Here is a 27648-nt window from a genome sequence, read left to right as displayed (position 1 = left end):
GTTTGAGTCTTTATCACCAGCCGATGTGAATGACGACGTTAACGATGATTGGTTTCCACAATCCTTGCTGCGCCCGTACTGCTTGATCAGGTCCTGATATTGACTCCTATTTTTGCTGAACTCAATAAGCTCTTGGAAGTAATTTTCTGGCTTTATCATTCAAATCAATTCTGCGTAGATTTTATCTAGTTTTTTGACTAACCGTTCCACTTGATTACACAATGTCTGTTTTTTGGTGTTGCTTAAGTTTTCCGTTTTTAACTTCTCCTCAAAACTTGATAGTTCACTCTCAATTTGGTGAGCAGTTTTCACAGTTTTCAAAATGTGTCTTTACAATCGCCGACGAAATCTGTGCGAAACTTTTTGATGTCTGTGCGAAACCTCATCAACTACCCATCATCTCAAATCTTTCCTCTTTTCTTCTAGCTTACGCTTGGTGTCATTGTCGACAGCTTCTAAATAAATTAGTTTTACTAGTAACCTTTGCTGCTTTCTGTTGGCTTCTAAGTTGCCGTTCGTCTCAAAGAAGACTCAAAATGCACTTTCGGCAGTCATTGTTTTGTTTTGTGTCAGATAGCCTTCTAGCTCGGTGACGCGTCTGGAGAACATTTTGAGTAGTTCAGCCTGCTCTTTCTCTAACGTCTTCAGTTGACCACTCGTCACCCAATCAACTGTTTTCCAATGTCTACTGGGACTTTTGTTGGCCATCTTAGATATTTTGATCTGTTCCACCAAATTGAATCGAAGATTTGTTGCTGATCGTGTTGTTGTTGATGTCCGGGTCGGCGGACCAAATGTTGCGGCTGCTCAAAAATCTCAGCGAAACAGATATATCACAGCCTGGTTCTCGACTTTTACGCCGGCCTGGTTCGTCACTGTTTCGATTGATTAACAGTTTTACAGAAATGATTAATCGCTGGGACGTAATTAAAAGGACTGTAAATTTAACTTTGTTGATTGGTTTTAAAAAAATCCTTAGTGATACTCCATGTTCAACCTCGTGCTGAAGTTTGTAAGACTTCAGCTAGTAGCTAGTATTGTTCATAAATTCCTGTCAATTAAGCTCAACTAACTTAAAACTCGCAAAATCTTAGGATCTAGCAAAACTTAGCAAAAAAATACTAAAGTTGTTAAAGAATCACATATTAGTCTAATCTGAGAGCCAACTGCTCTTGGTAACAGTTTCTAATGGTTCTAAATACAATACAGTTTCACTATTCAAACAATTGTGTTAAAGTAAACGATAAAATATTTATCATTTATAACATCATTGCTGCTTGTTTGTGATTGGTCAATCAAGAATGTGATATAGGTTATTGTTTACATAGTAAATGTCAAATTACTGCAATTTTTACTTTTATTGACATAGGCACGGATGGTTATTACGTGGTTTTATATACCTGGAAAATACGGTATTTGACCTTTAATGATCACCTTAAAATATCATAAAAAAACAACTTAAAAGGTTTAACAATAAATGACAAAATATCGAAAAATGCCAATTTTGCACTATATAAGTGCTGAAAGCCACACTTGTGGATCTGACGCAATAACGTTCGTTGGGTCCATGACTAGCTTAGCGGTTACCCTAACCGTGTGCCATAACCTCGGGTTGCTCACGTTTTCCCTTCCGAAAATAGGGGGTGTACAAAATTTCGGTCCCAACTTGTAAAAATTTTCAGTTTTGACCATTTTTGAGTTTTGACAAAACCTAACTTTTTTCAGTTTCAAAGGTTATTTCTTGCTGTCTGATGGCATTTGTAGCTGATTTGAAGTGGCGGCAACATGAGCAATTTGACGAGAGAAACGTTTTTGAGATGTTTGATATCAGACATGGCGAATTACAAACATTTAAGAATTTACATGTTAAAGCGTTAACTTGTAGGAATTTAAAAATTTGCGGCAAAAAGTTGTAAGATAATGAACTGCCTTGTAACGAATATTCGAACCTTTTTAGAATCCCGAAAATTTTCAATCATCCACACTCTGGCATGCATACAGGATCTATAAAGTTAGCCATACAAATCAGGTTACTTTTATTTGTGTTTCTCCCCCAACCAAAAGTTACAAGCAACAGTTTTTGCTCGCAGGGTTCTTTTCCGTGTTTTTTGGTTTTAAGCTAACCAAAAACAGTGTTTATAATTTTTCTCGATATAAGTGTGCAGCAATTATGAAAAATGTGTTTCTTTCTTACTTAAAAATGTTTGCATGAACATTGTTGGGGATTTTTTTATCATTCGATTTTTTTTCAACCGTAATTTTTTCATGCTGACTGCTGGATTTTTTTAGTCATCTGAATTGCTCTTTTTCAGAAATTAGGTCTATTGCTAAAACAAAAACAATTTAAACAAGCACCAATCCTCCCCAAACCTATATAACACCCGGTAACTGCCCCCAGGGCACTCATCTACCCCCTGCCCATATCCTCAATCCTCAAATACTAACCCCACTGACCCCTTCATAACTTTTTAACTCCTCTACCCACAGTTGCCACCCTTATACTCCCTGCCTACATCCTCTGCAACATACCCCCTCCAACTACCTTCACCCCCCCCACACACACACACACACGCACACGCACACTCACACACACACACACACATGCGTACACACAAGCAGACACACCTGACCAAATTCCTAACTATAAATTGATTGTTGATTGTTTCTAACAATAGATTTCTGTTTTATATCTGTGATATTTCTGAAAAAAAGTGGCGGTAGATCATTTCTATAATGCACGACTCTTCGAGTCGCTGCCAGTATTCTAATGGCTATGTTTTTGAGTAAGATTTTTTCGCTGGAACATTTTGACTTTTTGAGTGATTTTTAGGCCCTTAACTTTTCCTTTTGCGTGATCTAAACCTCTATCTCCTTCGCAAGTGTCAACAGCTGAGCTCAGCAGCATTCACTACTGAAAGTCAAATAAAATTGGTGAAGCTTTCACCTTAGTTTTTTTTAGTATTTATTTTGTCACTCCCCCTGACTGAAGTAGGCGGCAGCAGATGTGAGCTCACACCAGAGCAATTCTTCCGATGTTAGTCGGTTACATTATCTTAAAGGATGTGATAGAGTTCAAAGTCAGATTTTAAAAACCTGTGCATATCACGGCACGGCGTCAAATAGATTTGATTAAAATTACCTAAGTCTAGGTCTCATTTTTTGTCTCTAAATCAATTGATGCCTCTCTACATTTATAGAAGACAATGCGTTTGATGACAGCACTATGGATCATTTATTTCATTCATTTGCCAGCTTGTTCTGCTTCTCAATAGAAAATGTGCAAAACTAAGATTAATTCTGAAAAAAGTCAACTTATCGAGTTTTGTGATGTATGCTACATTCCGGACTCAAATGAATTAATGGTGGAGAATCAAGTTTTCATTCCAGTTATAGCTTCATCGTCATTAGGGCCCCTTGGATGTTGGGACTGTGGCTCGATGTACAAAAAAATATGTTGCTACTCAAGAGACATTTCTGAGCCAATTCGCCAGAATAAACTTAAAAGCCGAAACGGCAGCTCAAGCGTATGATCTTGCGGGAGCTCTGGTTCTTCTCTTGAGTCCCAAATTGCAGAGCGAAGATATAGCATACAAAATTAAATCAAGCAGAGTTAAATCAAATATCACCTGGATTTTTGTCAATGAAATGTCGCCTTTGTTCTCACGATATAATGTTGGTTCAAGAATAATGAGCTTTACTAATTCAGTCGATCCAGTTATAAACTCATTTGCCATTGATACTAAAAACGCTCCTTTATGGCTAAGAACAGTTAGCAGTTTGTCCATCTTTCTTACTACAATTTTATGCTTGGTAGTGACAATCTTGTTGCGACAGTTTGACAGAAATTATTTCGTTTATTCGATTGAGTTGTTCTTAAATTGCAAAAGACGAGAAAAATTAACTGTGGGTATTTTTATTGGAAGAGTTACAGTTTTGGGTGCTTTCATTGGTGGGTTGTTCATAATTGTATTCTCATTACTTTTTACACTGGTACCTATTCCGTTTCAGTACATTCTTGACATTTGCTTTCTTCTCGCATGTGCTACTTGCTATATGTTTCTTTGGTCTCGTTTTGTCATTTTGATCAAACGTCGCAGGAGTGATTTGACGATGCGTTTTCAAACGCTATTGATATTGCCCTCAATATTATTCGGACTGGCAGCTGGTGTTTTGATTGTCCTTTTCAAAGATGAAACCTATTTGCAGAAAAAAGCGTCCATGGCTTACAATAAAATTGGAAAATTTTCAGCGGTTAATTTAAAAAAAGCAAGTTTTCCAAAATACTTGCCATAGATCCGCTTGTGCTTTATGAGAAAAATCATAGCCAGAAGGCTGGGTAACTGAATCGATGTAAAACCTAGCTCTGATTGCAACCAAACATCAAACTCAATAACCTATCCACTTCATTAAGTTACTGAAATTGAAAAGACGGAAGATATATAAATTGACAAACAAAAAATCTGAAAAACAATTTTTGAATGCTCTCAAACAAAGTTTGTAGTTAGCTGCTCTCAAACAAAGTTTGCAGCAATTATATTAGTCCCGTGTCAAAATTACCTTAATTAACCGCAAACTGATGCAAGATTAAAGGGGGGTATTGTCTACGGTGGTTAAAACGATGTAAGATTAAGGGGTATGGGGGATTTTTGATCCCCCAAAAATTACCCCGCAAAAAAGATGAGCATATATTCTGTTTTGGACCCCCCGCGTCTTTTACGCACCCAGTTACAAATTATATGTTTTTATATAGCACGTTACTACGTGAAAAAACAGCACGTGTGCCTGGGGTCGTAAAAGATATAAGTCCACTAAGCTGGGAGGCCAAAACAGAATAGATCCAAAGATGTAAGATTAGGGGGTCTTTTCCGTTTGTGCCCCCCCCCCCAGCTTAGTAGGTGCATATAATTTTACATAATGAATTACTATTTAATTGCACGTGCTCTGTTACTGGGGGGTGCATAACGTGCTGGGGGGCATAAACGGAAAAGATCCGATTAGGGGGTAATTTAGGGTGTAAACTGATGTAAGGTAAAGTGGCTAATTGGGGTAATGGGGAGCAGATTCATACAGATGGACCATCAAGATTTGGGCAAGCATTGATGGTTTTGGTTGCTAAGGGGATGCGGCTGAGGGTACAGAGGAAGCGGGTTCAAGAGTGCCATTCTTCGAGTATGGGGGCTACAACAATGAAATATTAGGGCCTCCAAGGGGATAACCCCAATTACTCATCTACATTTGCATCATTTTACTCCCAAAGTTACCCCCTGCTTCTGCATAACTTTACCCCCGCACCAAATATCCCCTCAAAAAGATGTGGTGTGGCGAGTTTGTTGAAAATTTCCCCGATTGCTCCCTTAATCTTATACCTTTTTGATGTGAAAATGCGACACGGGGTGCTGAAATCTTATTTCATGCAGTTTTTCCGCTTCACTGAATTTTTATCTGACCCTTTTGACTTTGTCCTCAAAAATGGAATAAAACGGTAAAACCCGGAATGATTCAAGTTTTCGCTTGGGGCTCACTGTTCCCTAAGTAGGCAATTCACCAAAGTTGGAGATTCACCATTGAGATATGAATTCATGATGCATAGGGTTGCTTCCTAGTGTTTGACTACTCTTCCTTTAAGCCCCCAAACTTAACCCCCTCCCCCCACTTCCACCCCCATTTCACTAACACCTCTCCGCCTCATTCCGCCCATATCCCTGAACAGAAGCCAACGCACGCGCTCAACACACTCCTCCTGGTCTCCTCCTGATTCTCCTCCTCCCCCTCCTCCTCCATTTGCTGCGCAGCTAGCTATTGGCAAAGCCAACTACTCGCCAGTCGATTGAGAGCAATCTGCCCGACGTTAGTTGGTTTTGCTATAAACCTCCAAAATATGCGAATTAAAATCAATAATTCTCAGCAAGTCATAGAATACGGATTCTGTTCAGTCAAAACTTTAGTACAAAAAACACAAGTTTGTATTTTACTTACTGCAAACTTTTCAAAGTTGATATTAAAGTACGCAAAAAACCATATCCACAAATTGTTCTTTTGATTACTTCAGTTTATAATCAATAAACGTTAATTCGTCCTATAGCACACTAAACAACAAAAAAGCCAAAGAGCAGAAAAAAAGAGCCAGGAAAACAAAGCTTACTTTACTTTTCATAAAACTGTCCTAGCAAACATTCAAGTATCTCCTCTTGGTAATGCAACCCATAGAAAAAAATCTGAAAAAACAATTGCAAAAGAAACTTCGGTTTTGAAATCCACAAAAAATAGAAGACATAAGGCTACAAACAGCACAAAGATAGGACAAATTTTCCTCGCAAACAATGCACACCCCCTGAGAGCTTATCAACTGATTAAAAGACCCTTGTCAACAGAAACACTCTTGATTTCAAGAAATCTCAACGGGTCTGCGAAGATAAAGGGGCTGCTATGGCGCCAGACAGATGAAAAGAAGTAGCCAAGACTTTGGAAGCTGAAAAAAATAGCATCAGAAATTAATTTGGTTTATTTCTTTTGTTGGAAAGACTGGAGTAGCTTCAATTGAAATCAGGATGCACTTTGGACCGAAGCAAATGGGATATATCAAAGCAATAGAGATCGTCGAGCCAAAAGACAATTTATTCAGACTTGTTCAAACTAAAACTTTTTGAAGTCGTTAGATAGCAGCCAAAGCAATTCGATAACTTCATACATTGCAAAACTGTCACTTTATGTCAAAGAGGAATGGACTGAGAGGGCGACTGAACGTTTCAAAGTCTCTACAACGCAGTGCACCTAATATTGCAGACAAGGAAACACCGATCACCAATTAGCGCAGCTTTTGTTAGGCAGGGCACATTGCAATAACCTAAATAGAAAAGACTAACATGAGAGAGAAATTCTCCAGCAAGAGTTCTTTGCCAGAGAAATCAGAAATAGGTTTAGGAAAACGAAGTAGAGATGAGCCAAATATTGGTACAATGAAGAAGAACAACTCATGCACCGATGGCTAACTTCCGATGAGAGCCAGCTTAAGGAAATATTTTCCTATTTACCCAAATTCCCGACCAGTTGAAGTCTAAAAATTGAAACACTTACTTGAAGCATTCAGCTGTCTTTTGACTTACCTTTGAAAGAGAGCAACCTAGATAAAAATCGTACGGCCATTATTAACCCAGTCGCCGCAGTGTCGGGGTTCTACGCTCAATCTGGCTGCCTTCAGTACCAATATTATTCAGCCAATCAATTAAAATCACTCCCAAATTAATGACAAGCGGTTGAGATCGAAATTGAGCTAGCTCTTAAAAGATTATATTGAAATTCATTGCAACTGGACTGCCACTTTTTTGTGAAATCTTGGAAAAAATGTCTCAATTTTACCAGAAAGACAGTACAGAAACAGCTGCCGCCTGACTGTCTGAGAGCACTCACACTGAAAATCAATCTGCTTGGTAGAAAAGATAATTCAAGTACTCAGTTCATGCTATACAGCAAAGGCTATCAGCATCTGTAAAAATTGACCAAAAAAAAGCAGACGTGATTTAGAAAAGAGGAAGGCTCGACAATCTTCTTTGACGGATTCGACTATCCAAATAGTTCAAAAGAATAAATGATAGTGCCGGGTCGAGAAAAATCGGAAAAATATGTAGGATAAGCGGTGAAAAGTTTGTACATAATTTTGCGGTGAAATGCAGTGAATGCTGTGAAATTATGCGAAAACATGTTAAGTTGTGAAATTACATATTTTAGCGGTGAATTGTGGTGAATTTTTGTAAGATCACCGCTTACTCTAGCGGTGAACTTACATAATTTCACCGCATTTTACCGCATTCATTGCTGTTCTCACAAAATTTTAACACTTTTTTCCGAACGGTGAGTTTATGTAAGTCCACCACTAAGTTAAGAGATGAATTTATGTAATCCCACCGCATTCACCGCTTATCTTATATATTTTGGACACTTTTGTTCAAAGCGGTGAATTTCTGTAATTTCACTGCTAAATTCAGCAGCAAAATTATGTAGTTTCACCGCTACCAGGCTATTAAGGTTTTTCTCACCGCATTCACCACCTGATTTATCTAATTTAACCGCATTCACCGCTTATCCTGCAAAATTTTCTGCATTCACCGCTTATCTTACATTATTTTGCGTTGAATGGTGGTGACACCTCGACCCGGGGTATACGGGAAGGAGAACTTGCTTCGTTAGCGAACAAATCTGTTTAGCGTTGGAAATACGAACTTTGACTTACTACCAAATGGTTTGCTGGCAATGATAACACTACTCGGTCAGCAGGAGTAAAAGGGGCACTAAGCATGTCAATAGCAAAGCAATGGAGCCCATCAGAAACAGGAAATTTCAAACTTTTATGTGAAAACTCGCCAATGGCCTTAATAGAAAAATAGTGAAAATTAGAACAACATTTTTGTCCCCATTCCAATTTACTGGAGACAACTTTGTGCAACCTTATATTTTAGCAAATGGTTTGCGTTACCTCTAGGCCATCAAACGACCACAATCACATCAAGTTTATTTAAGTTGCTAGTATCTGTTTATGGTGCAAAAGTGAACACATTAATTTTTGTTATATTTAGAAATTGGTCTATTCTACAGATCAGATATTTGTTAATAAGCAAAAGGTATATATTTGAGGAGCCTACTTTTATGCTGGTATTATCATTGCTTTAGCAACCTAGAGAAATCAGTTCAACTGCTTCACTATAAAAGATCAAATATTGACTTCAATCGGTTAATAAATTAACCAGTCAGAATTAGGTAAATATATTATTCAAAAATGATTTTCAGTTATCAATTGCTCTTACTGAATTGTTTGGATAGTGTAAAAGTTTGGTTTCTAGATTCAACTCAATTATTTGATAAGAGAAGTTGCCTCTCGTTTCAACCATATATTGATTGTTCATCATCTTTAGTCACTTGCTTCAAGTTTTTCCTGGACTTAAAATCTGAAAAAATAGGTCAGCTGATTTTCCTTGTACAAGTTAGCAACGGAATTATCCACAAATAAAACTTTACTAATTTAGGTAATATATTGATCGACACTTCTCGAAACACATTAGCTATGGCCTTAGTTATTGAAAAAGTTTTATTTCTGAAGGGTTAATTTCGCCTAGTTTAGAAACTGATCAAAAACTGTTATCATAAAAATTTGTAAAAGAAAAGAAAGTCCGTTAAGCTAATAAAAAATAGATCCTTTTGAGCATGTATGTTGATTCTTCAGAATAGTTTTTGCCAAATAAATTTTCTGTTTGAATATTTTAGCCAGTTGAGTACTCTTTCTTTTTGAAATTGTTCATAAAACGGCTGTTTCATGTTTTCTCAAAGTTTATGCTTAATCTTTTGTTGAGTCATTCAAGTCGTTATTTATTTTTCGTCTTCTACTAAAGCGAGGAGCAATTTTTTTATCAATGCTTGATAGAATTTTTGCTGTCAATTTAGGATTCTGAGTTATTGTTGGCTTTGAAATTTCCCACCAAGGTGGCATTCAAAAGTTTTAAAAGTTAGAGAGTTTCAAAAGTTAGTTCATGAGTTTGAATATTTGTTTCTACTGTTTAGAGTAAACCATCAGTCTTTTTCTGTTGTTTGACGCCTTTGAAAAATTGTTATTTTTTCTGCTTGAATTTTCAGCAAATTATTAAATTGCTGATCAATGCAAATGCTCTCTGGTCACAGAGAATTGGAGAAAAAATCTTAAGAAAGCACAAAAATTCTCCAGAAAAATGCAAAATATTCAAATGAGGACTGTCGATCTATGAAGTTAACATAACAAACAAATCTATCGTATCGGATTCAAAGCTATAGGTTTTCAAAATACAATTCAAAGAGCTCTAAAAATTGTTTTCAGCTATTACATCGCTATTAGTTAATATAAATCTATAGGTTATCAGCGTGGAGAATCAATTGCAGTTATCTCAGCAGTATAGCTGGCTGATTTAACAAATAATGCCAGACATCGTTCTCTCTTTCTCTCTCTCTCTCTCTCTCTCTCTCTCCGATGTTATTTTCAAATGAAATCCGGTACTCTCAAACTGTAGAACAAAAACAATCCATTTTGCAATAATTCTAAAGAATTTCAAAAGAAAATCTTAAACTACTCATAATTTTTTAAAAGAAACAGAAGATTAATGATTCTCACTGTTGAGAGTCTATATACTTATATCAAGCTCAGATTTATATTAGTCTCAGTAAAAGCTAAGATGATTTTTACAACTTTCTGTAATATATTCTGAAATTATAATTTTCCTTTATTGGCGAAAATACGACAACTCTTTGGAAAAACGAAAAAATCGCAGCGTTTTTTGTTTTTAATTATGTTAGATCTAATGTGTAAATATGTTTTTCAGCTCAAAATCAGTTAAAAAAAGACAAAACTTTTAATTGAAAAATCAAACAAAATTTAAAATAATTGAACTCAGTAAATCACAACTTAAAACTTAAACACCTATCATGTATATAAAATTTACACTTTTGAAGTTTTTTAATTGCTCTCAAACGAAATTAGAAGCAATTAATGTTAACGTGTTGGCTTTTATTATGGACTGTTGATCTATGAAGTTAACATAACAAACAAAATCTATCGTATCGGATTCAAAGCTATAGGTTTTCAAAATACAATTCAAAGAGCTCTAAAAAATTGTTTTCAGCTATTACATCGCTATTAGTTAATATAAATCTATAGGTTATCAGCGTGGAGAATCAATTGCAGTTATCTCAGCAGTATAGCTGCCTGATTTAACAAATAGTGCCAGACATTGTTCTCTCTTTCTCTCTCTCTCTCCGATGTTATTTTCAAATGAAATCCGGTACTCTCAAACTGTAGAACAAAAACAATTCATTTTGCAATAATTCTAAAGAATTTCAAAAGAAAATCTTAAACTACTCATAATTTTTAAAAGAAACAGAAGATTAAGGATTCTCATTGTTGAGAGTCTATATACTTATATCAAGCTCAGATTTATATTAGTCTCAGTATTAGCTAAGATGATTTTTACAACTTTCTGTAATATATTCTGAAAATACAATTTTCCTTTATTGGCGAAAAGACGACAACTCTTAGGAAAATCGAAAAAATCGCTGCGTTTTTTGTTTTTAATTATGTTAGATTTAATGTGTAAATATGTTTTTCAGCTCAAAAAAGTCAAAAAAGGACAAAACTTTTAATTCAAAAAATCACACAAAATTTAACATAACTGAACTCAGTAAACCACAACTTAAAACTTAAACACCTATCATGTATATAAAATTTACACTTTTGAAGTTTTTTAATTGATCTCGAACAAGATTAGAAGCAATTAATGTTAACGTGTTGGCTTTTATTATGGACTGTTGATCTATGAAGTTAACATAACAAACAAAATCTATCGTATCCGATTCAAAGCTATAGGTTTTCAAAATACAATTCAAAGAGCTCTAAAAATTGTTTTCAGCTATTACATCGCTATTAGTTAATATAAATCTATAGGTTATCAGCGTGGAGAATCAATTGCAGTTATCTCAGCAGTATAGCTGGCTGATTTAACAAATAATGCCAGACATCGTTCTCTCTTTCTCTCTCTCTCTCTCCGATGTTATTTTCAAATGAAATCCGGTACTCTCAAACTGTAGAACAAAAACAATTCATTTTGCAATAATTCTAAAGAATTTCAAAAGAAAATCTTAAACTACTCATAATTTTTTAAAAGAAACAGAAGATTAAGGATTCTCACTGTTGAGAGTCTATATACTTATTTCAAGCTCAGATTTATATTAGTCTCAGTAAAAGCTAAGATGATTTTTACAACTTTCTGTAATATATTCTGAAAATATAATTTTCCTTTATTGGCGAAAAGACGACAACTCTTTGGAAAAACGAAAAAATCGCAGCGTTTTTTGTTTTTAATTATGTTAGATCTAATGTGTAAATATGTTTTTCAGCTCAAAATCAGTTAAAAAAAAGACAAAACTTTTAATTGAAAAATCAAACAAAATTTAACATAATTGAACTCAGTAAATCACAACTTAAAACTTAAACACCTATCATGTATACAAAATTTACACTTTTGAAGTTTTTTAATTGCTCTCGAACAAAATTAGAAGCAATTAAGGTTAACGTGTTGGCTTTCATTATGGACTGTGGATCTATGAAGTTAACATAACAAACAAAATCTATCGTATCGGAGTCAAAGCTATAGGTTTTCAAAATACAATTCAAAGAGCTCTAAAAAATTGTTTTCAGCTATTACATCGCTATTAGTTAATATAAATCTATAGGTTATCAACGTGGAGAATCAATTGCAGTTATCTCAGCAGTATAGCTGGCTGATTTAACAAATCATGCCAGACATCGTTCTCTCTTTCTCTCTCTCTCCAATGTTATTTTCAAATGAAATCCGGTACTCTCAAACTGTAGAACAAAAACAATTCATTTTGCAATAATTCTAAAGAATTTCAAAAGAAAATCTTAAACTACTCATAATTTTTAAAAGAAACAGAAGATTAAGGATTCTCACTGTTTAGAGTCTATATACTTATATCAAGCTCAGATTTATATTAGTCTCAGTAAAAGCTAAGATGATTTTTAAAACTTTCTATAATATATTCTGAAAGTATAATTTTCCTTTATTGGCGAAAAGACGACAACTCTTTGGAAAAACGAAAAAATCGCAGCGTTTTTTAATTTTAATTAAGTTAGATTTAATGTGTAAATATGTTTTTCAGCTCAAAATCAGTTAAAAAAAAGTCAAAACTTTTAATTGAAAAATCAAACAAAATTTAACATAATTGAACTCAGTAAATCACAACTTAAAACTGAAACACCTATCATGTATATAAAATTTACAGTTTTGAGGTTTTTTAATTGCTCTCGAACAAAATTAGAAGCAATTAATGTTAACGTGTTGGCTTTTATTATGGACTGTTGATCTATGAAGTTAACATAACAAATAAAATCTATCGTATCGGATTCAAAGCTATAGGTTTTCAAAATACAACTCAAAGAGCACTAAAAAATTGTTTTCAGCTATTACATCGCTATTAGTTAATATAAATCTATAGGTTATCAGCGTGGAGAATCAATTGCAGTTATCTCAGCAGTATAACTGGCTAATTTAACAAATAATGCCAGACATCGTTCTCTCTTTCTCTGTCTCTCCGATGTTATTTTCAAATGAAATCCGGTACTCTCAAACTGTAGAACAAAAACAATTCATTTTGCAATAATTCTAAAGAATTTCAAAAGAAAATCTTAAACTACTCATATTTTTAAGAGAAACAGAAGATTAAGGATTCTCACTGTTGAGAGTCTATATACTTATATCAAGCTCAGATGTATATTAGTCTCAGTATTAGCTAAGATGATTTTTACAACTTTCTGTAATATATTCTGAAAAACATTTTTCTTTTATTGGCGAAAAGACGACAACTCTTTGGAAAAACGAAAAAACCGCAGCGTTTTTTGTTTTTAATTATGTTAGATTTAGTGTGTAAATACGTTTTTCAGCTCAAAAACAGTTAAAAAAAGACAAAACTTCTAATTGAAAAATCAAACAAAATTTAACATAATTGAACTCAGTAAATCACAACTTAAAACTTAAACACCTATCATGTATATAAAATTTACACTTTTGAAGTTTTTTAATTGCTCTCGAACAAAATTAGAAGCAATTAATGTTAACGTGTTGGCTTTAATTATGGACTGTTGATCTATGAAGTTAACATAACAAACAAAATCTATCGTATCGGATTCAAAGCTATAGGTTTTCAAAATAAAATTCAAAGAGCTCTAAAAAATTGTTTTCAGCTATTACATCGCTATTAGTTAATATAAATCTATGGGTTATCAGCGTGGAGAACCAATTGCAGTTATCTCAGCAGTTTAGCTGGCTGATTTAACAAATAATGCCAGACATCGTTCTCTCTTTCTCTCTCTCTCTCTCTCCGATGGTATTTTCAAATGAAATCCGGTACTCTCAAACTGTAGAACAAAAACAATTCATTTTGCAATAATTCTAAAGAATTTCAAAAGAAAACCTTAAACTACTCATAATTTTTTAAAAGAAACAGAAGATTAAGGATTCTCACTGTTGAGAGTCTATATACTTATTTCAAGCTCAGATTTATATTAGTCTCAGTAAAAGCTAAGATGATTTTTACAACTTTATGTAATATATTCTGAAAATATAATTTTCTTTATTGGCGAAAAGACGACAACTCTTTGGAAAAACGAAAAAATCGCAGCGTTTTTTGTTTTTAATTATGTTAGATTTAATGTGTAAATATGTTTTTCAGCTCAAAAACTGTTTAAAAAAAGACAAAACTTTTAATTGAAAAATCAAACTAAATTTAACATAATTGAACTCAGTAAATCACAACTTAATACTTAAACAACTATCATGTACATAAAATTTACACTTTTGAAGTTTTTTAATTGCTCTCGAACAAGATTAGAAACAATTAATGTTAACGTGTTGGCTTTTATTATACAAAATTTTTGCTGAGCAGATGTCACTTTTCGAGTAACCTTTGCGCCCTTGTTACAATTCAAAGAATTTGAATTGTATTTGGGCGCTGTCTTTTTTTTAAAATGTTTTCACACATTTTCATGATTTTTGGAGTCAAATTGGAGTGGTGATTTTGGTCACGCCGAAACAGGAAGTGGAGCGAAAAAACGAGTGGTTTTGCGGCGTGAAATTTTTTCACTCTAATTTTAAAGTAGAGTGAGAAAACGGTGTTTGAACAAAAATTCGTTTTCTCGCTAGTGGTTTTTTGTTCACATGCGGCAATTTCACTTTGATTTTTAATGTTTTTTTCGATTTTTTGGATCTGATTTTTTTCTAAATGGTTTTTCCAATCCATTCATGTTTCATTCCAGGTCTAGTTCTTTTGTTTAGTCAATGAAAAGTTTTTGAATTGTACGTCAAGACTTGTCCTGCTATGTTTTTTTTTGGTTTTGCGTCATCTAATTTTCTCTCTCATTCAAATTGTCGGCAGATCTTCTCAAGTCGTGGAAGTTGACTACTAAAAATAAAATGAAAAGTGCTCCAAAATTTTGTTATTTTAAATTTTATTAGTGATTATAGTGGTATATAATAGCCTCAATTAGCGTCATTTAAGGCATCCTTAGTGATTTTAGCCCCCCGCCCCCACCCGTCTGAAGTAGTTTGCAATAGATTAGAGCTCCCACTATATGTTCGAAAGCAATTCTTCCGACGTTAGTCGGTTATGTACGAAATATTGGTTCCAGTTCAACGATTTTTGTTCAGTTTCTACGCTCAGGTGTTTAATCTTGGGTCTCTTCTTTTATCTGCTCAATAGTGTTTCAGTAGGGCATTGGGGCTGATTTGCTTCCAAGATCGGTTAATGAGGAAATGGAATCAATTTAGTTTTCGTAGTCTATCATCTTCTTCTCAGTTGCAGAATATTGTAGAGCTTTCTGATGCTGAATAAAAAAATGTTTTGATCTTCAGAGCTGCATAAGGACAAAATTTTTTTACTCTATTTGTGCACGTAGTGCATAGCACTGTGGGAAGCAAGTTTCAATTTCTGAGCTTGTTCATTTATCTCTAATGATGAAATTGCTGAAAATTTTGCAAAGCTGCACTTTGGTGGACGTCGAATATCTTCATTTGCCTGACAATTCTTCTTCAACTAAACTGCAGGAGTTTCAAATCATTGATGTTTTTCATGATTACCTTAATTGCGGTGGATCAATTGTTTCGTTTGGTGCCCTACGCGAGTTCGATAAAGATATTAAACGGAAAGAAACCGTTCATTGAGCAGTATTTCGAGTATGATGGTCCAGAAGTTCAACTGTCTCAAGGATTTTATTACCAAGATGAGAACACTAAAGAAAGTGGGTTTGATCCGTACAAGACACCGAGAACTAATCCTTTTACGTTTAAATTTCAAGTTGAATATCGCAACGAACCGTGTCAAATCCCATACATCGGATTTTTCCCAATCTGGTACCCAATTATACCTGGAATCACATTAATGCATATGTTGCATTTCAATCAAGAGCACTCTGAAAAACCATCTCGGTTATGCGCTGTAATTCTAATTATTATAACAATTGTAACAACAGCTGCAGAAGAAGGAATTCGTGTGTTCCTATTCCAGATTGGAATTGGTGTCATCAGTTTCCCGTGTTTGTCTGTTTATTCCTTGATCTGTTTTAAGCTAAGAGGAGAGTTCAAAGAATTTGTGAAAGGATTTGAACAGTTTGTGGAGCGACCATCACGATCTATTGTTTCCTCGGGTAGGTGATATCTCAGGTGATACCTTCTTTTAATTGCTCTCAAATGAAATTGTGGCCGGTTTTTCATTTCATTTGATTATTTTGATTTGTCCTCCTCAAAAATGGGAAAAACAGATAAAATGCAGAGATCATTAAGTTGCTTTGCAGCCCTATTACAGCTCTACTAATTTGTAAGTGCAAATTAGTGCAGCGGCTGAGGAAACACCCTCCTTTTTCCCTCACTCCTTAACCGCTCATCTCATTTAACCTCTAACCTCCCCCCTCGAGACCCTCCACTCTCCTCCACTCCGCTCAAACTCCAATCCTTGCTCCAAGCAGCCCGCTCCTCCATAATGCAGTCACGAAATAGTATTCTCAACGTCTACCCAAAACAGGCTTTTACTTGAGCCTATAACACTCGCCGTCATTACGACGCAGAGGTATACCCCAAAATTCTCGCCTTATTAAAAATAGATACATTAAATGAACGAAATTAGGAGACAAGCTTTGTATCTTTTTTTGCGAAAAGGGTTGCGCCATTTTTGCGAAATAGATATACTCTAAAATTGTAAAATAGATGACAAGTCTTGTAGCACGTTTCCCTCATTTTAGGTATCTATTTTTCGCATTAAAAGAATCTCTAAACCGCAATCGAGTCTAATTAAACGCGCGTTTTGAGCATGCAAAAGTGATTTAATACTTTTTACAAAGCACTTTAATAAAGAATTAACTAAAGCTTTTAAAACTTTAAAGTGATTTGAATACAAACAGCCTTAAAGTCAAAGTAATTTAGCAGTATTAGTAGTAGTAGTTTGTTTTTATTAACTTATTTCACTGTATCAACCGTTCAAATAGAGCTAGAATCTTTTTATGGGTTTTTGTTCACGTTAAATTTCTTAAAACTGTGTACCTTTCCGAATCCACCTTGTACCAAAAAATTTAATAGACGTCTGTAAAACTTTAAACAGGCACAATAAAATGTTGATTCAAGGTTCGCATATGAAGAATTCACCAGATGTTAATAGGTTACGTTTGAATTTTGTCTTTATATGCTCTTGAACGAAATTTGCAGCAATTATTGTAAAAGTGCTGGTCTAGTTTTTGCAAAATTGCGTAGTCGCTCGAGAGCACTTTTTCCAACATTCGTCGGTTCTGTTTATTTGGTTAATAAAATCCAAATGATCAGACGAGGTCGACCCTGAGAACAATTAACCACAGGTATATGCTGCATGTCCTCAGGTTGGCCCACAGTAAATCTCATCGATGTATCATCGAATTTGCATAAAAAGTCAATCGACGGCTCATCGAGGGTTCATTACCACTTTCTCTCTGATCATAAAAAATCCATCGATAGCAAAGCTGATTTTCACTGGTTCATAGAAAAACCATAGATAAGAATATACTGGGTCATGGAAAATACATCGATGGGATTTTACTGAGTCATATAAAATCGATCGACGGGAACTCACTGTTTCATAGAAAATCCGTCAAAATTTAGGTTCAAAAACGTCAAAACTGGTTAAAAAACGTCAACAAAAATCCGAAAAATGTCAAAATAGTTCAGAGGAGCATCAAAAAGGTTGAGACAGAATACTGTCAATTTTTGCTCACATTTTTGAGGTCATAGAAAGGCCCAGGAATTGACGCCATTCTCGTGCTACCCATTGCTGACACTGTTGTCTGACTCCTTCAATTTCTCTGGTCCAGCCGAGAGAAGTCACTAGTTTTTTAACAATCTGAATTGGCGTTAAGATGGCAACACACAATAAACATCAGCTCCACACTCAACCCTACCCAGCCAAGATTTTTGATCGGAAATGAGCTAGCTGTCAGATCCTCCCTTCAGAACCCCCTCTCTTTCTAGACACTTCTCACCCTTCCCATAATTTTTCACCAATATTTTAGTGTACTTAAACTGTAATGGACATTCACTGTTCTTATCGGGGTAAAAAACTCATTCAATGAAAAAAGAAACATTTTTTAGTTCAATAGTAGTAATGAGGTCATATATAGGGGGTCAGTTTGAATAAGGGTGGATTGCATTGAGAGGAGTTGTAGAACAGTTCCCAAACTCTGTTGGTATCTTTTCTGGTTCAGTTCCCCAGCTTAGTGGTCGTGTATCTTTAACGCACCATATTTAAGTAATTCGAAAATTTCATTTGAGATTCATATTTTCATGAAAATACTGATCCATCTATGGAACTATGAAGTTACAATATTTCACCGATGATTTTCAAATTTTCGTATATTATCTATAATCCATCGATGGAATTCAATGTGAGCCCAACCCGGGTCTCTAAGGCTACTTATACAAATACTTTCAGTGTTGGAAATCCAGATCACCCTGACCGCTATCAATGTTTGCGTTTTATTCCCTTTTGCCCACCGCCGCGTTTTTTATGCCTCAACCTACAATTAATTAGTTTTTAAATAGCATGTTACAAGGTATCAATAAAACACGTACGCTTGCGGGTGTAGAACTATATGACGACTAAGCCTAAACAGGAGGAGGACAAAACATATAAGATCCAAAAAAAATCAAGCAACATTGTAGACCAGTCCCTTCAGTCACTTTTTTCTCCTGATTTTTGCTCAGATTTCTTGTTTTATGGCAATCACTCCCGGAAGATTAAGCCGTGAAACTGGTTGGGTGTTAAACAAATTTAATTCCAAAAATTAAAGTTTGAGCCAAAGTGCAATCTGTTTTTTTTATGACTGATTTGTTGCTGCCAGATTAAAAATTGAGATATTAGATAGCGTCCATACCCCAAAAAAATTGTCTTTGTTGCGTTATTTGCGTTTTTATTTTTATAAGTAACAAGAGGTTTTTAAACCATGTGTTTGCTTCAGACGAAATTTAGCATTAAAAAAATTATTTTGAAAACTTTAATCAGCACTTAGAACATAAAAACACATAATCATCTTGGGTTTGTTTATTAGCGCTTTTTTGCCCATTTCATTCTCCCCTCTTCATTTTTTAATCTGACAGTTTAATAAATAAAAGTTTTTTGTCTGGACAAAATGAACAGCTGAAAGAAAACAGAACCTTTAAATTACCTCGAAAATTCTGAGCAAAAGATTGTAACTATTTCAAATCTTTGATAAAAAGGACGGACAAGGAATATACTGCTCTTCATCATTTCCATTAAAGTCGCTTATCAATAGACTATTTAAACTAACTTTCATTTCATTATTTGGAAAATTTGAAGTGATTCGCAGCCCATTATGTTTATAGAAAAAACCTACAGTTGACCGGAAACGAGGCCCAAAAAATTTTTGAGCAACGATTAGTTCAACTTAAAATCAGATACTCGGATATTATTAGACTTATAATCAGATATTTTTCACCAGGAAAACAAAGAAAAATGCAAAAGAGAATAAAAAGCACAAATATTTGTCAAAGAGATGGTCTGGTTTGTTGGATTTTGAGAAAGAATTTTGAAATGTTTTGTAATATGAAAATGAGTTTTGAAAAGTAAAATTAAATATTTGGTGATAGTAACAGCTGTGTCTTGTCTGTTTATTGAATGAGTACAATTTAAATGTTTATGCACTGTTTTCAGGTAAAAATTTTGGTTGATCCACCACAACAATCCCACTTTCCAAATTTCACCCCAACTTTCTTCCAAAGTCAACAGAATATGTGGAAAAAACTCTAAGCTATAACAGTTGTCAGCTAAAGTTTTACAAATTGACTGAAGATCGGTTTCATTTATATGACATTTTTTTCGATGGAGAAAACTATATAAATTTCAATTTTTAACTCAAATATTTGTTGTCGGACTTAAAGTAAATTGACTTTACAGAGAGAAGAACTTATTGTTTTCTGTCATATCTCAATTAAAGATAGATTAAGGGTGTTTTAGTTAATATTTATAAATAGCTCAAATTTACTTTAGCTCAGTTAAAGTAAACGTTTTTAATTAAAGTAATTTTTTGCATGCAACACAAAAGTAAATTTTTCTCATCATTTTATTTAGGGTCCCACCTGACTCGATCATCATCAGTTGAGGAAACGGCCTGTTCTGAGCCTGAAAGAATGTCAACCCCTATTGTGTCCTCTAACAATAACGGCCAGGACAATATTGAAGTAGCTCCAACTCAGCCCAACTCTGCGCATCATGTAAAACAGAGATCAAAAAAGAGGAAAAGGAGGAGAATTAGAAGAAGAAGAAGTGACCCCAATATAGCATCTTACAGTATGTATCGAATACCAGACAGGAATGAACAGAACAGTTCAACTTCCACGAAATACCACATCGAAGAAAGGACATACCTAACGTATTACTAGATGGCGAAATGGAGTCAGTACACTGAAAAAAAAATATTATGAAGCGCGGACATTCTCAAGATAGGCGCAGATTCGACCTAAATAAAAAATACCCAAGCTACAAACCATTTTTGAACCATGCCATAACCATTAGACAAGTAAAAATTTTTCTGTTCTATAAGAACTAATTTGTAGCTTCACAACATCTTAAAGATTGTTGTTTTACGCAAATCAAAAATCAACGAAAGACCAAAGTGTTATGTGTTTTAACCTACCAAATGAGTCAATCTGCACCTATCAACTCAAGATAGATGTCGACGCGATGTGAAACCCAAAAACTATTTTGAAACTAAAGCAGCAAGTACGAACCCAAAAACACTTATGCTAAGGCAGACACTGCGAGAGCTCCTTTTACAGTAGTAATGTTGAGAGCGAGGTCTACTCATTTCTGCACGCTAAGTAGACTCTGCAAGTTCTGCATTCCTATCAGTAACCGACTTTATCGTTTTTACAAAAACGGACATCATCAATTATAACGATACCATAATAATATGCTGGAGTCTTATAAGTACTCATGGTAAAACTATCTAAGAGAGACTGAAAGTTTAATTTAGATTCCTAATTATTTAAAGCTGAATAGAGAATTTTGCGACACCGATTAGTTTAATTCACGAAGTAGATTTCCGTCTACTGTAATAAACTGCTATGAGACAAAATGAAGGGGATTAGAACATCTCCTATCCACAGTAAAACAGAGAATTTATTCTCTTTCTGAAGATTAAAAATTTATATATTTCAAATTTTTGGAAAACGCAGCCATTTTGTTAGCAGGATTACGAACACTGTAGCGCAACAACCCCGATGAGGCGGGACGAGTTTTGGCACGTTAGAGATTGAAGCTGTTAAAGCTCAAAAGATATTTGAGAGAATAAGAATTAATTATAGGAGATTCAAAAGAGAAGAAAATTGTGAAGATTTTAGCAAAAATCAGCGGTATATATAGTCTAAAAAATAAATATAACATTTACAGTGTACATTTGTTAAAAGGTTAACGTATCAAAAATCAGGCGATTTTGGGGCGTATGAGTGGGCGTCATTTCATTATTACATGCAAAAATTTATTTCACTTGAGATGGTTCGCAAAGTTGCATTTCCTATTCAATATTAGTAGATAAATATCAATATTCGACAAACATACAGATCTAAACTGATTTACATTCATTTTCTAAATTGTGAGCTGCAGCTGTCGTTATAAATCTGGTAAGTTTGTTTTCTTTCTGAGTTTATCAACATAAGTTAAGTTTCTAAGCTCTAAGATATTTTCTAAGTTCTTTTCTGTGCTCCAATACCCCCACTCAGATTGTTGCCGCTAGGTTAGAATCTGGATTCGCCCAATAGTTGTTCTCGATGTTTTTCTACTTTCTGCTGTGGCAAAGCTTTTGTCAGAAGATCTGCTGCCTTTTGATCTGTTGGCGTGTAGATCAATTTGATTGAGTTGTCATCAACTCGTTCTCGGATAAAATGATACTTCGTGTCGATGTGCTTGGATCGTTTGTGAAGCACCGGGTTAGTTGCAAGTTTTATGCAACTCTGGTTGTCCTCTCCAATGGTTGTGGGCTCAAACTGTTCGTACCCCAGTTCTCTAAGAAGACCACGCAAGAAGATGGCTTCTTGCACCGCGGCAGCTAAACCCTGGTATTCTGCCTCACAAGATGAGAGTGACACTGTCGGTTGCTTCTTGACTTGCCAGCTGGCAGATCCCCCACTGTCTCCCAGCTTGAAATAGTATCCTGTGGTCGATCGTCTATCGTTTACATCTCCACTCCAGTCTGCATCTGTTTCGCCAACTAGAGTGCTGTTGCTGGTTGATGGGAAAAAGAGTCTAAGAGATTTAGTATGTTGTAGGTATCTCAACACGCACTTGCCATCATTGAAATGCTCAACAGTTGGGTCATTCATGAAGCGTGATAAGACATTTGTGATCCACATGATATCTGGTCTAGTTTGCTTAGCTAGGTAAAGTAATGAACCTACTAGACTTCTAAACTCATGTGAATCTACTCTTGCTGAATCTTCCTGAGCTACTTCAAGTTTTAGGTTATTTTCTGCTGGCGTTTTGCTTGGTTTGCAGTCTTGCATATTGAACTGTTCTAAAATGTTTTGAGTGTACTTTTCTTGATCTAAAGTTATTCCTTTTTCTGTTTTCAGAATTCGCATTCCAAGAAACCATTCAAGATCTCCTCTGTCGTCCATTTTAAACTCTGATTCTAGTGAACTTTTCAATTTGTCGATCTCAGTTTGACTGTTTCCTGCTATGACTAAGTCATCAACCCAGGTTAGAACATAAAGTTTGTCATTTTCTTTGTTTTTTAGAAAAAGACAGTAATCGTGTTTACTTCTCTCAAAACCTTGCTGAATTAGAAAATTTGAAAGCTCCTGATACCAATTTTTGGCTGCTTGCTTCAGTCCATATATTGATTTTTTAAGCTTACAAACTAACTTGTTGCCATTGCTGTCTAATTTTTCAAAACCTTTTGGTTGCTCTAGATAGACTTCTTCGTCTATTTTAGGATGCAAATAAGCTGCTTTTACATCCATTTGTTTTAAAAGAAGTTTTCAATAGCTGATAAAGCTAGTAGAATTTAAAAGGTTTCAGGTTTGCTTGTGGGAGCAAAGGTATCCGAATATTCAATTCCCTCAATTTGTTTGAAACTTTTTGCTACGTAACGAGCTTTAAACTTATCGATATTTCAGTTTGAATCATGTTTAATTTTGTACACCTATCGGCCAGGAATAATATTTTGTCCTTTTTCTTTCGGAACTAAATCCCAAGTTTGTGTTTCATTTGAACTTTCTATCTCTGTTTTCATTGCCTCAAGCCATTTGTCTTTTTTGTTCAGAATTAATAGCGTTTTCAAAGTTTTCAGGCTCGGTGAAATTTTTTGTTATTGTGGTTTGAACAGCATGAGAATAGCTTTTACCAAAACGTTCCGGAGGCGCTCTAGACCTATCAGTTCGCTTAAGTTCTCTATCTTGAGCTGCTTCCTTTCTCAATCTTTTCATTTCATCGAACTCTGACCAAAGTTGGAAGGTCTTTTGGTCTCCTGAGGGAATTGCTATTTGACCTAGCTTACCTATTATCTGCAGTCTTGAGGGTGGTTTTACTTTTTTCTGTTGCGAATTTTTGACAGGTACTGGAATTTTTGAAGGCTTTCTTTCTATGTTTTTTACTGCAACATTTGGATTAAACTGTAGATAAATTTTGGATTTTGGTTTGACGCTAGGACTTGGTTTTTCTTCTTTAATTTCTTGATCAACTTCAGTTTCTGTATTGTTTTCACTTTCTTGAACGCTCTCTGTTTCAGTTAATTCAACCTCTGAACTTAACTCACTTGAGTTGCTTGTATCCTGAAGTTCTTCTCTTCCTTCTTCTAAGTCTAAATATAGAAAGCTGTCTTCTATATCTTCGGTTTCATTATGAAAACCTGGTAGATTGTTTTCATTGAACTTAACGTTTCTAAAAGTGAAAATTTGCCTAGTTCTTATGTTTTGCAACAAATAATCTGTTGTGTTATCAGAGTAACCAATGAACAGGCACATTGTTGCTTTTGGATCAAACTTTGATTTCTTACTGGCATCACGATTTTTTGAATAGGCTACACAACCAAATACTTTTAGATGGTCGCTTCTTGGTTTTCTACCGAAAAATTTTTCGAAGGCTGATTTTGTATTTTTGTCTTTGACAACTAAATTTCTAGCATAACATGCTGTATCTACTGCTCGAACCCAATAGCTTTTTGGCAATTTTGAATCTATTAGAAGGCATCTTGCAGCCTCTACTACTGTTCTATTGAAACGTTCTGCAACACCGTTTTGCTCTGGTGTTTCAGGAACTGTGAACTCACGAGCTATTTCTTTGCTTATGCAAAATTTTTTAAAGGCCTTGTTTTTGTATTCTGTTCCATTATCAGTTCTCAAAATTTTTGGTCGGCCATATTGTGCAACATACTCTCTGAAAGTTTGCAATGCCTGCGTTTTGTATTTCATAAATTTTACTACTGCGTAGCCACTGAATTCGTCTATGAAACTAATTGCATATCTGTTGCCACCTATACTTGATGGACTAACTGGTCCAATAACGTCAGAGTAAACTCTCTAGTTTTTGAGTTGCTTTGTTATCGCTCGCTTTGGAACAGGCTTTTTCGAAATTTTTCCCAGAGCACAAGTTTCACAAAAATCTGAAGCTTGGGAAGCTTCGTCTGTTGTATTTGCTACATCTCTAAAGTTCAAATGTCCAAGTCTTTTGTGCCAAAGTTTTGCTTGACACGTGCCCCCACTTAAGTTTGAAAAGTGGTGCTTATTTTCTTTTCTGTATGGTAAGAAGAACAATTTGCCTCTCCTTATCAGTCTGAAGCTTTCTTTGCTTCTGAGTTTTAGAACTGACTTAGCTTTTGTATGAAACAATTCGTGTTGCTTTTGAACTAAACTTGAAACTGAAATTAAGTTTGTTTTGTACTCTGGTACATGCAGAACTTTTTCAAAAGTCAACTTATGTAGCACACCATTAGTGTCTCGTGCTTCCACATCTACATCTCCTATTCCTTCAACTTTTGTTTTCCCTCCATCTGGATTGTTAACTGTGGTTTGGTTTCTACTTTTTGGTAATTTTTAAACCAAGTTTTATCTATCATCATGTGATCAGTACTGCCTGAATCTACTACTAAATCAGTTTTTGAAACTTCAAATGAGCTCTCAGCGCTTAAACTAGATGCTAAGCCTTTATGAGGACTTTTTTGTTGTTGTTTACATGCACTTGCTAGGTGGCCTTTAGCCTTGCATATACTACATACAGCGTTGTCTTTTTTGTAACAACTAGCTGCTAAATGTCCGGGTTTGTTACATACAAAACACAATCTAGGGCCTTTGGAACTACTAGGCTTAGAAAAAGTCTTCCTAGGATGTGATTTGAATGAAGAGTGTATACCAATTTGATGAGAAGCATTCTTTGCTGACATGGAAACGTGCTGATCCTCCTCCACATCATCTCTCTGTCTGCGGCTCTCCTCAAAGTTGGTGAGACGCTTCCTCAGTTCCACAAAGTTCTCTGCAGGATTGAAGCTCTCCTGCACCACAAAATGCTCGTCTCGTTGTGGAAGTCCGTTCAATACCATTGCATTAAACAGCGTCTCAGAAAGCTCCTCACCAGCATGATGCAATCGGGTGACCAGTTCTTGCGTTCTGATGAAGTACTGGTGGATGGCTTCGTCCTCTCGAAGTTGTAGTCTGGCCAACTGCCTCATCAGACTTATCACTGTGGTAGTCTCGTCACTTCTGAAGCGTTGCTGGAGAAGTTGCCACGCTTTCTGGCCATCTCCAAGACCCTTGCTCTTCACACAGTCATGGCGGATGAGCATGAGGCTGCTGGCGTCTAGAGTCATCGCCAGGTAGCACCAGATCTGATTCTTGCGGCTCTCATCTTCCTGTACAGCTGTAGCTCTAGCTTGAGTCTGTGCCTCGTGTTCTCGCGTTTGCGCATCATTGGCATCTTCCCTCAGTGGTGCTGGCCTGACAGGTAGCTCAACTGTGTCTGTGAGCGTTTCGAAGAGGCCCTTGGCTTGTGCAAAGGCAGAGAAACGAGTGCTCCATGTTGGGTAGTCCTCAGCCAACCCGCTAAACGTCATCCACTTCAAACTATTGTTTGAAGGTTCCATTATGAAGTTTAAACTTCAACTTTTCTTTCACAATTTCTGATTTAGCATTTATTTACGAGGGAAACTCAAATTTTTATCTTAAAACTCTCGTCAATCTAGAAGAGCTAAAACTGCCAACACTGACACCACAATCTCAACCAAAACTCTGTTAGCGTATCAACGGTCTGATGGCTGGGCCCATAACCTGTTAGCAGGATTACGAACACTGTAGCGCAACAACCCCGATGAGGCGGGACGAGTTTTGGCACGTTAGAGATTGAAGCTGTTAAAGCTCAAAAGATATTTGAGAGAATAAGAATTAATTATAGGAGATTCAAAAGAGAAGAAAATTGTGAAGATTTTAGCAAAAATCAGCGGTATATATAGTCTAAAAGATAAATATAACATTTACAGTGCACATTTGTTAAAAGGTTAACGTATCAAAAATCAGGCGATTTTGGGGCGTATGAGTGGGCGTCATTTCATTATTAGACGCAAAAATTTAGTTCACTTGAGATGGTTCGCAAAGTTGCATTTCCTATTCAATATTAGTAGATAAATATCAATATTTGACAAACATACAGATCTAAACTGATTTACATTCATTTTCTAAATTGTGAGCTGCAGTTGTTGTTATAAATCTGGTAAGTTTGTTTTCTTTCTGAGTTTATCAACATAAGTTAAGTTTCTAAGCTCTAAGATATTTTCTAAGTTCTTTTCTGTGCTCCAATACATTTTTTGCATGATGCCTAGACCACTACCTTTTTTATTTTACTGGAAATCAATTTTTGATATTGAAAATCCTTTTAGTAAGGGTGTCTCAACCAACCCCCCCCCCCCCCCCACTTGCTCAAGTATGTTTGAATTTACTGCTCAATGCAATGGAGCAAGCTCGGCTGCTCTCGGGTCAAGGGCAACTTTCGAAAAAAAAGTATCTTTTAGCGTTTCGAAACTAGGGGATTATATAATTGGGAGTTAAATTATAACGCAATTGATTTTTTGATATCATATATATCTTAGCTATATAAGGTGAGTGTCAGTTTTAGTTAATTTTATTTTTTCCGCATCGCCACGTAGTGATATAGAAAAATACCTATCACGTATATCACCCATAATAGCTCTTTTGCAAAAGTTGTCATTCAATATAGTAACTTGCTGAAAGAAGTGGTAGAAAATGCTAGAACTTTATAAAAACACCTTTCTTTGTGGTGAAAAACAACGTGTTCAAAATGGTATCACAAAATCAAATTGGATTGTAATAAATCTTAGTGATACCCGATGAACAGTTTAAGGGCCATTGTTACTGTTTTTGTCAACGATTCCTGTGAAAGCAGGTGTCCCGCAACAATTTTACTGCAAAAAATGAAGCTCACCTAAAATAGCATTAAACCCCAGTAATTCAAAAATCAAAGTCCGCTCTAATGAAAAGCCGCTAGCTCATCAATTATTTGCAGATCAATGTAAACTACAGCACCCATTTT

General features: G+C 35.3%; 2 protein-coding genes across 3 annotated transcripts in view; both read left to right on the top strand.

Annotated features, from left to right (window-relative positions):
• The window catches only part of LOC142345669 (uncharacterized), a 710383-nt gene that overhangs the window by 504540 nt on the left and 178195 nt on the right, over window positions 1-27648 (top strand). The gene's annotated exons all lie outside the window — the stretch shown is intronic.
• LOC142346317 (uncharacterized) lies at window positions 15432-20628 on the top strand. The gene is made up of 2 exons (XM_075398847.1): window positions 15432-16228; window positions 20188-20628. Exons 1-2 carry the CDS (start codon window positions 15646-15648, stop codon window positions 20496-20498), a joined length of 894 nt encoding a protein of 297 aa, XP_075254962.1. The 5' UTR covers window positions 15432-15645; the 3' UTR covers window positions 20499-20628.

Source organism: Convolutriloba macropyga, chromosome 9 (genome assembly GCF_964194025.1).
Source record: "Convolutriloba macropyga chromosome 9, txConMacr16.3, whole genome shotgun sequence".
Taxonomy (NCBI): Eukaryota; Metazoa; Xenacoelomorpha; order Acoela; family Convolutidae; genus Convolutriloba; species Convolutriloba macropyga.
Note: the sequence above shows the minus strand (reverse complement) of the source record. Positions and strands in the feature narration are given on the sequence as shown.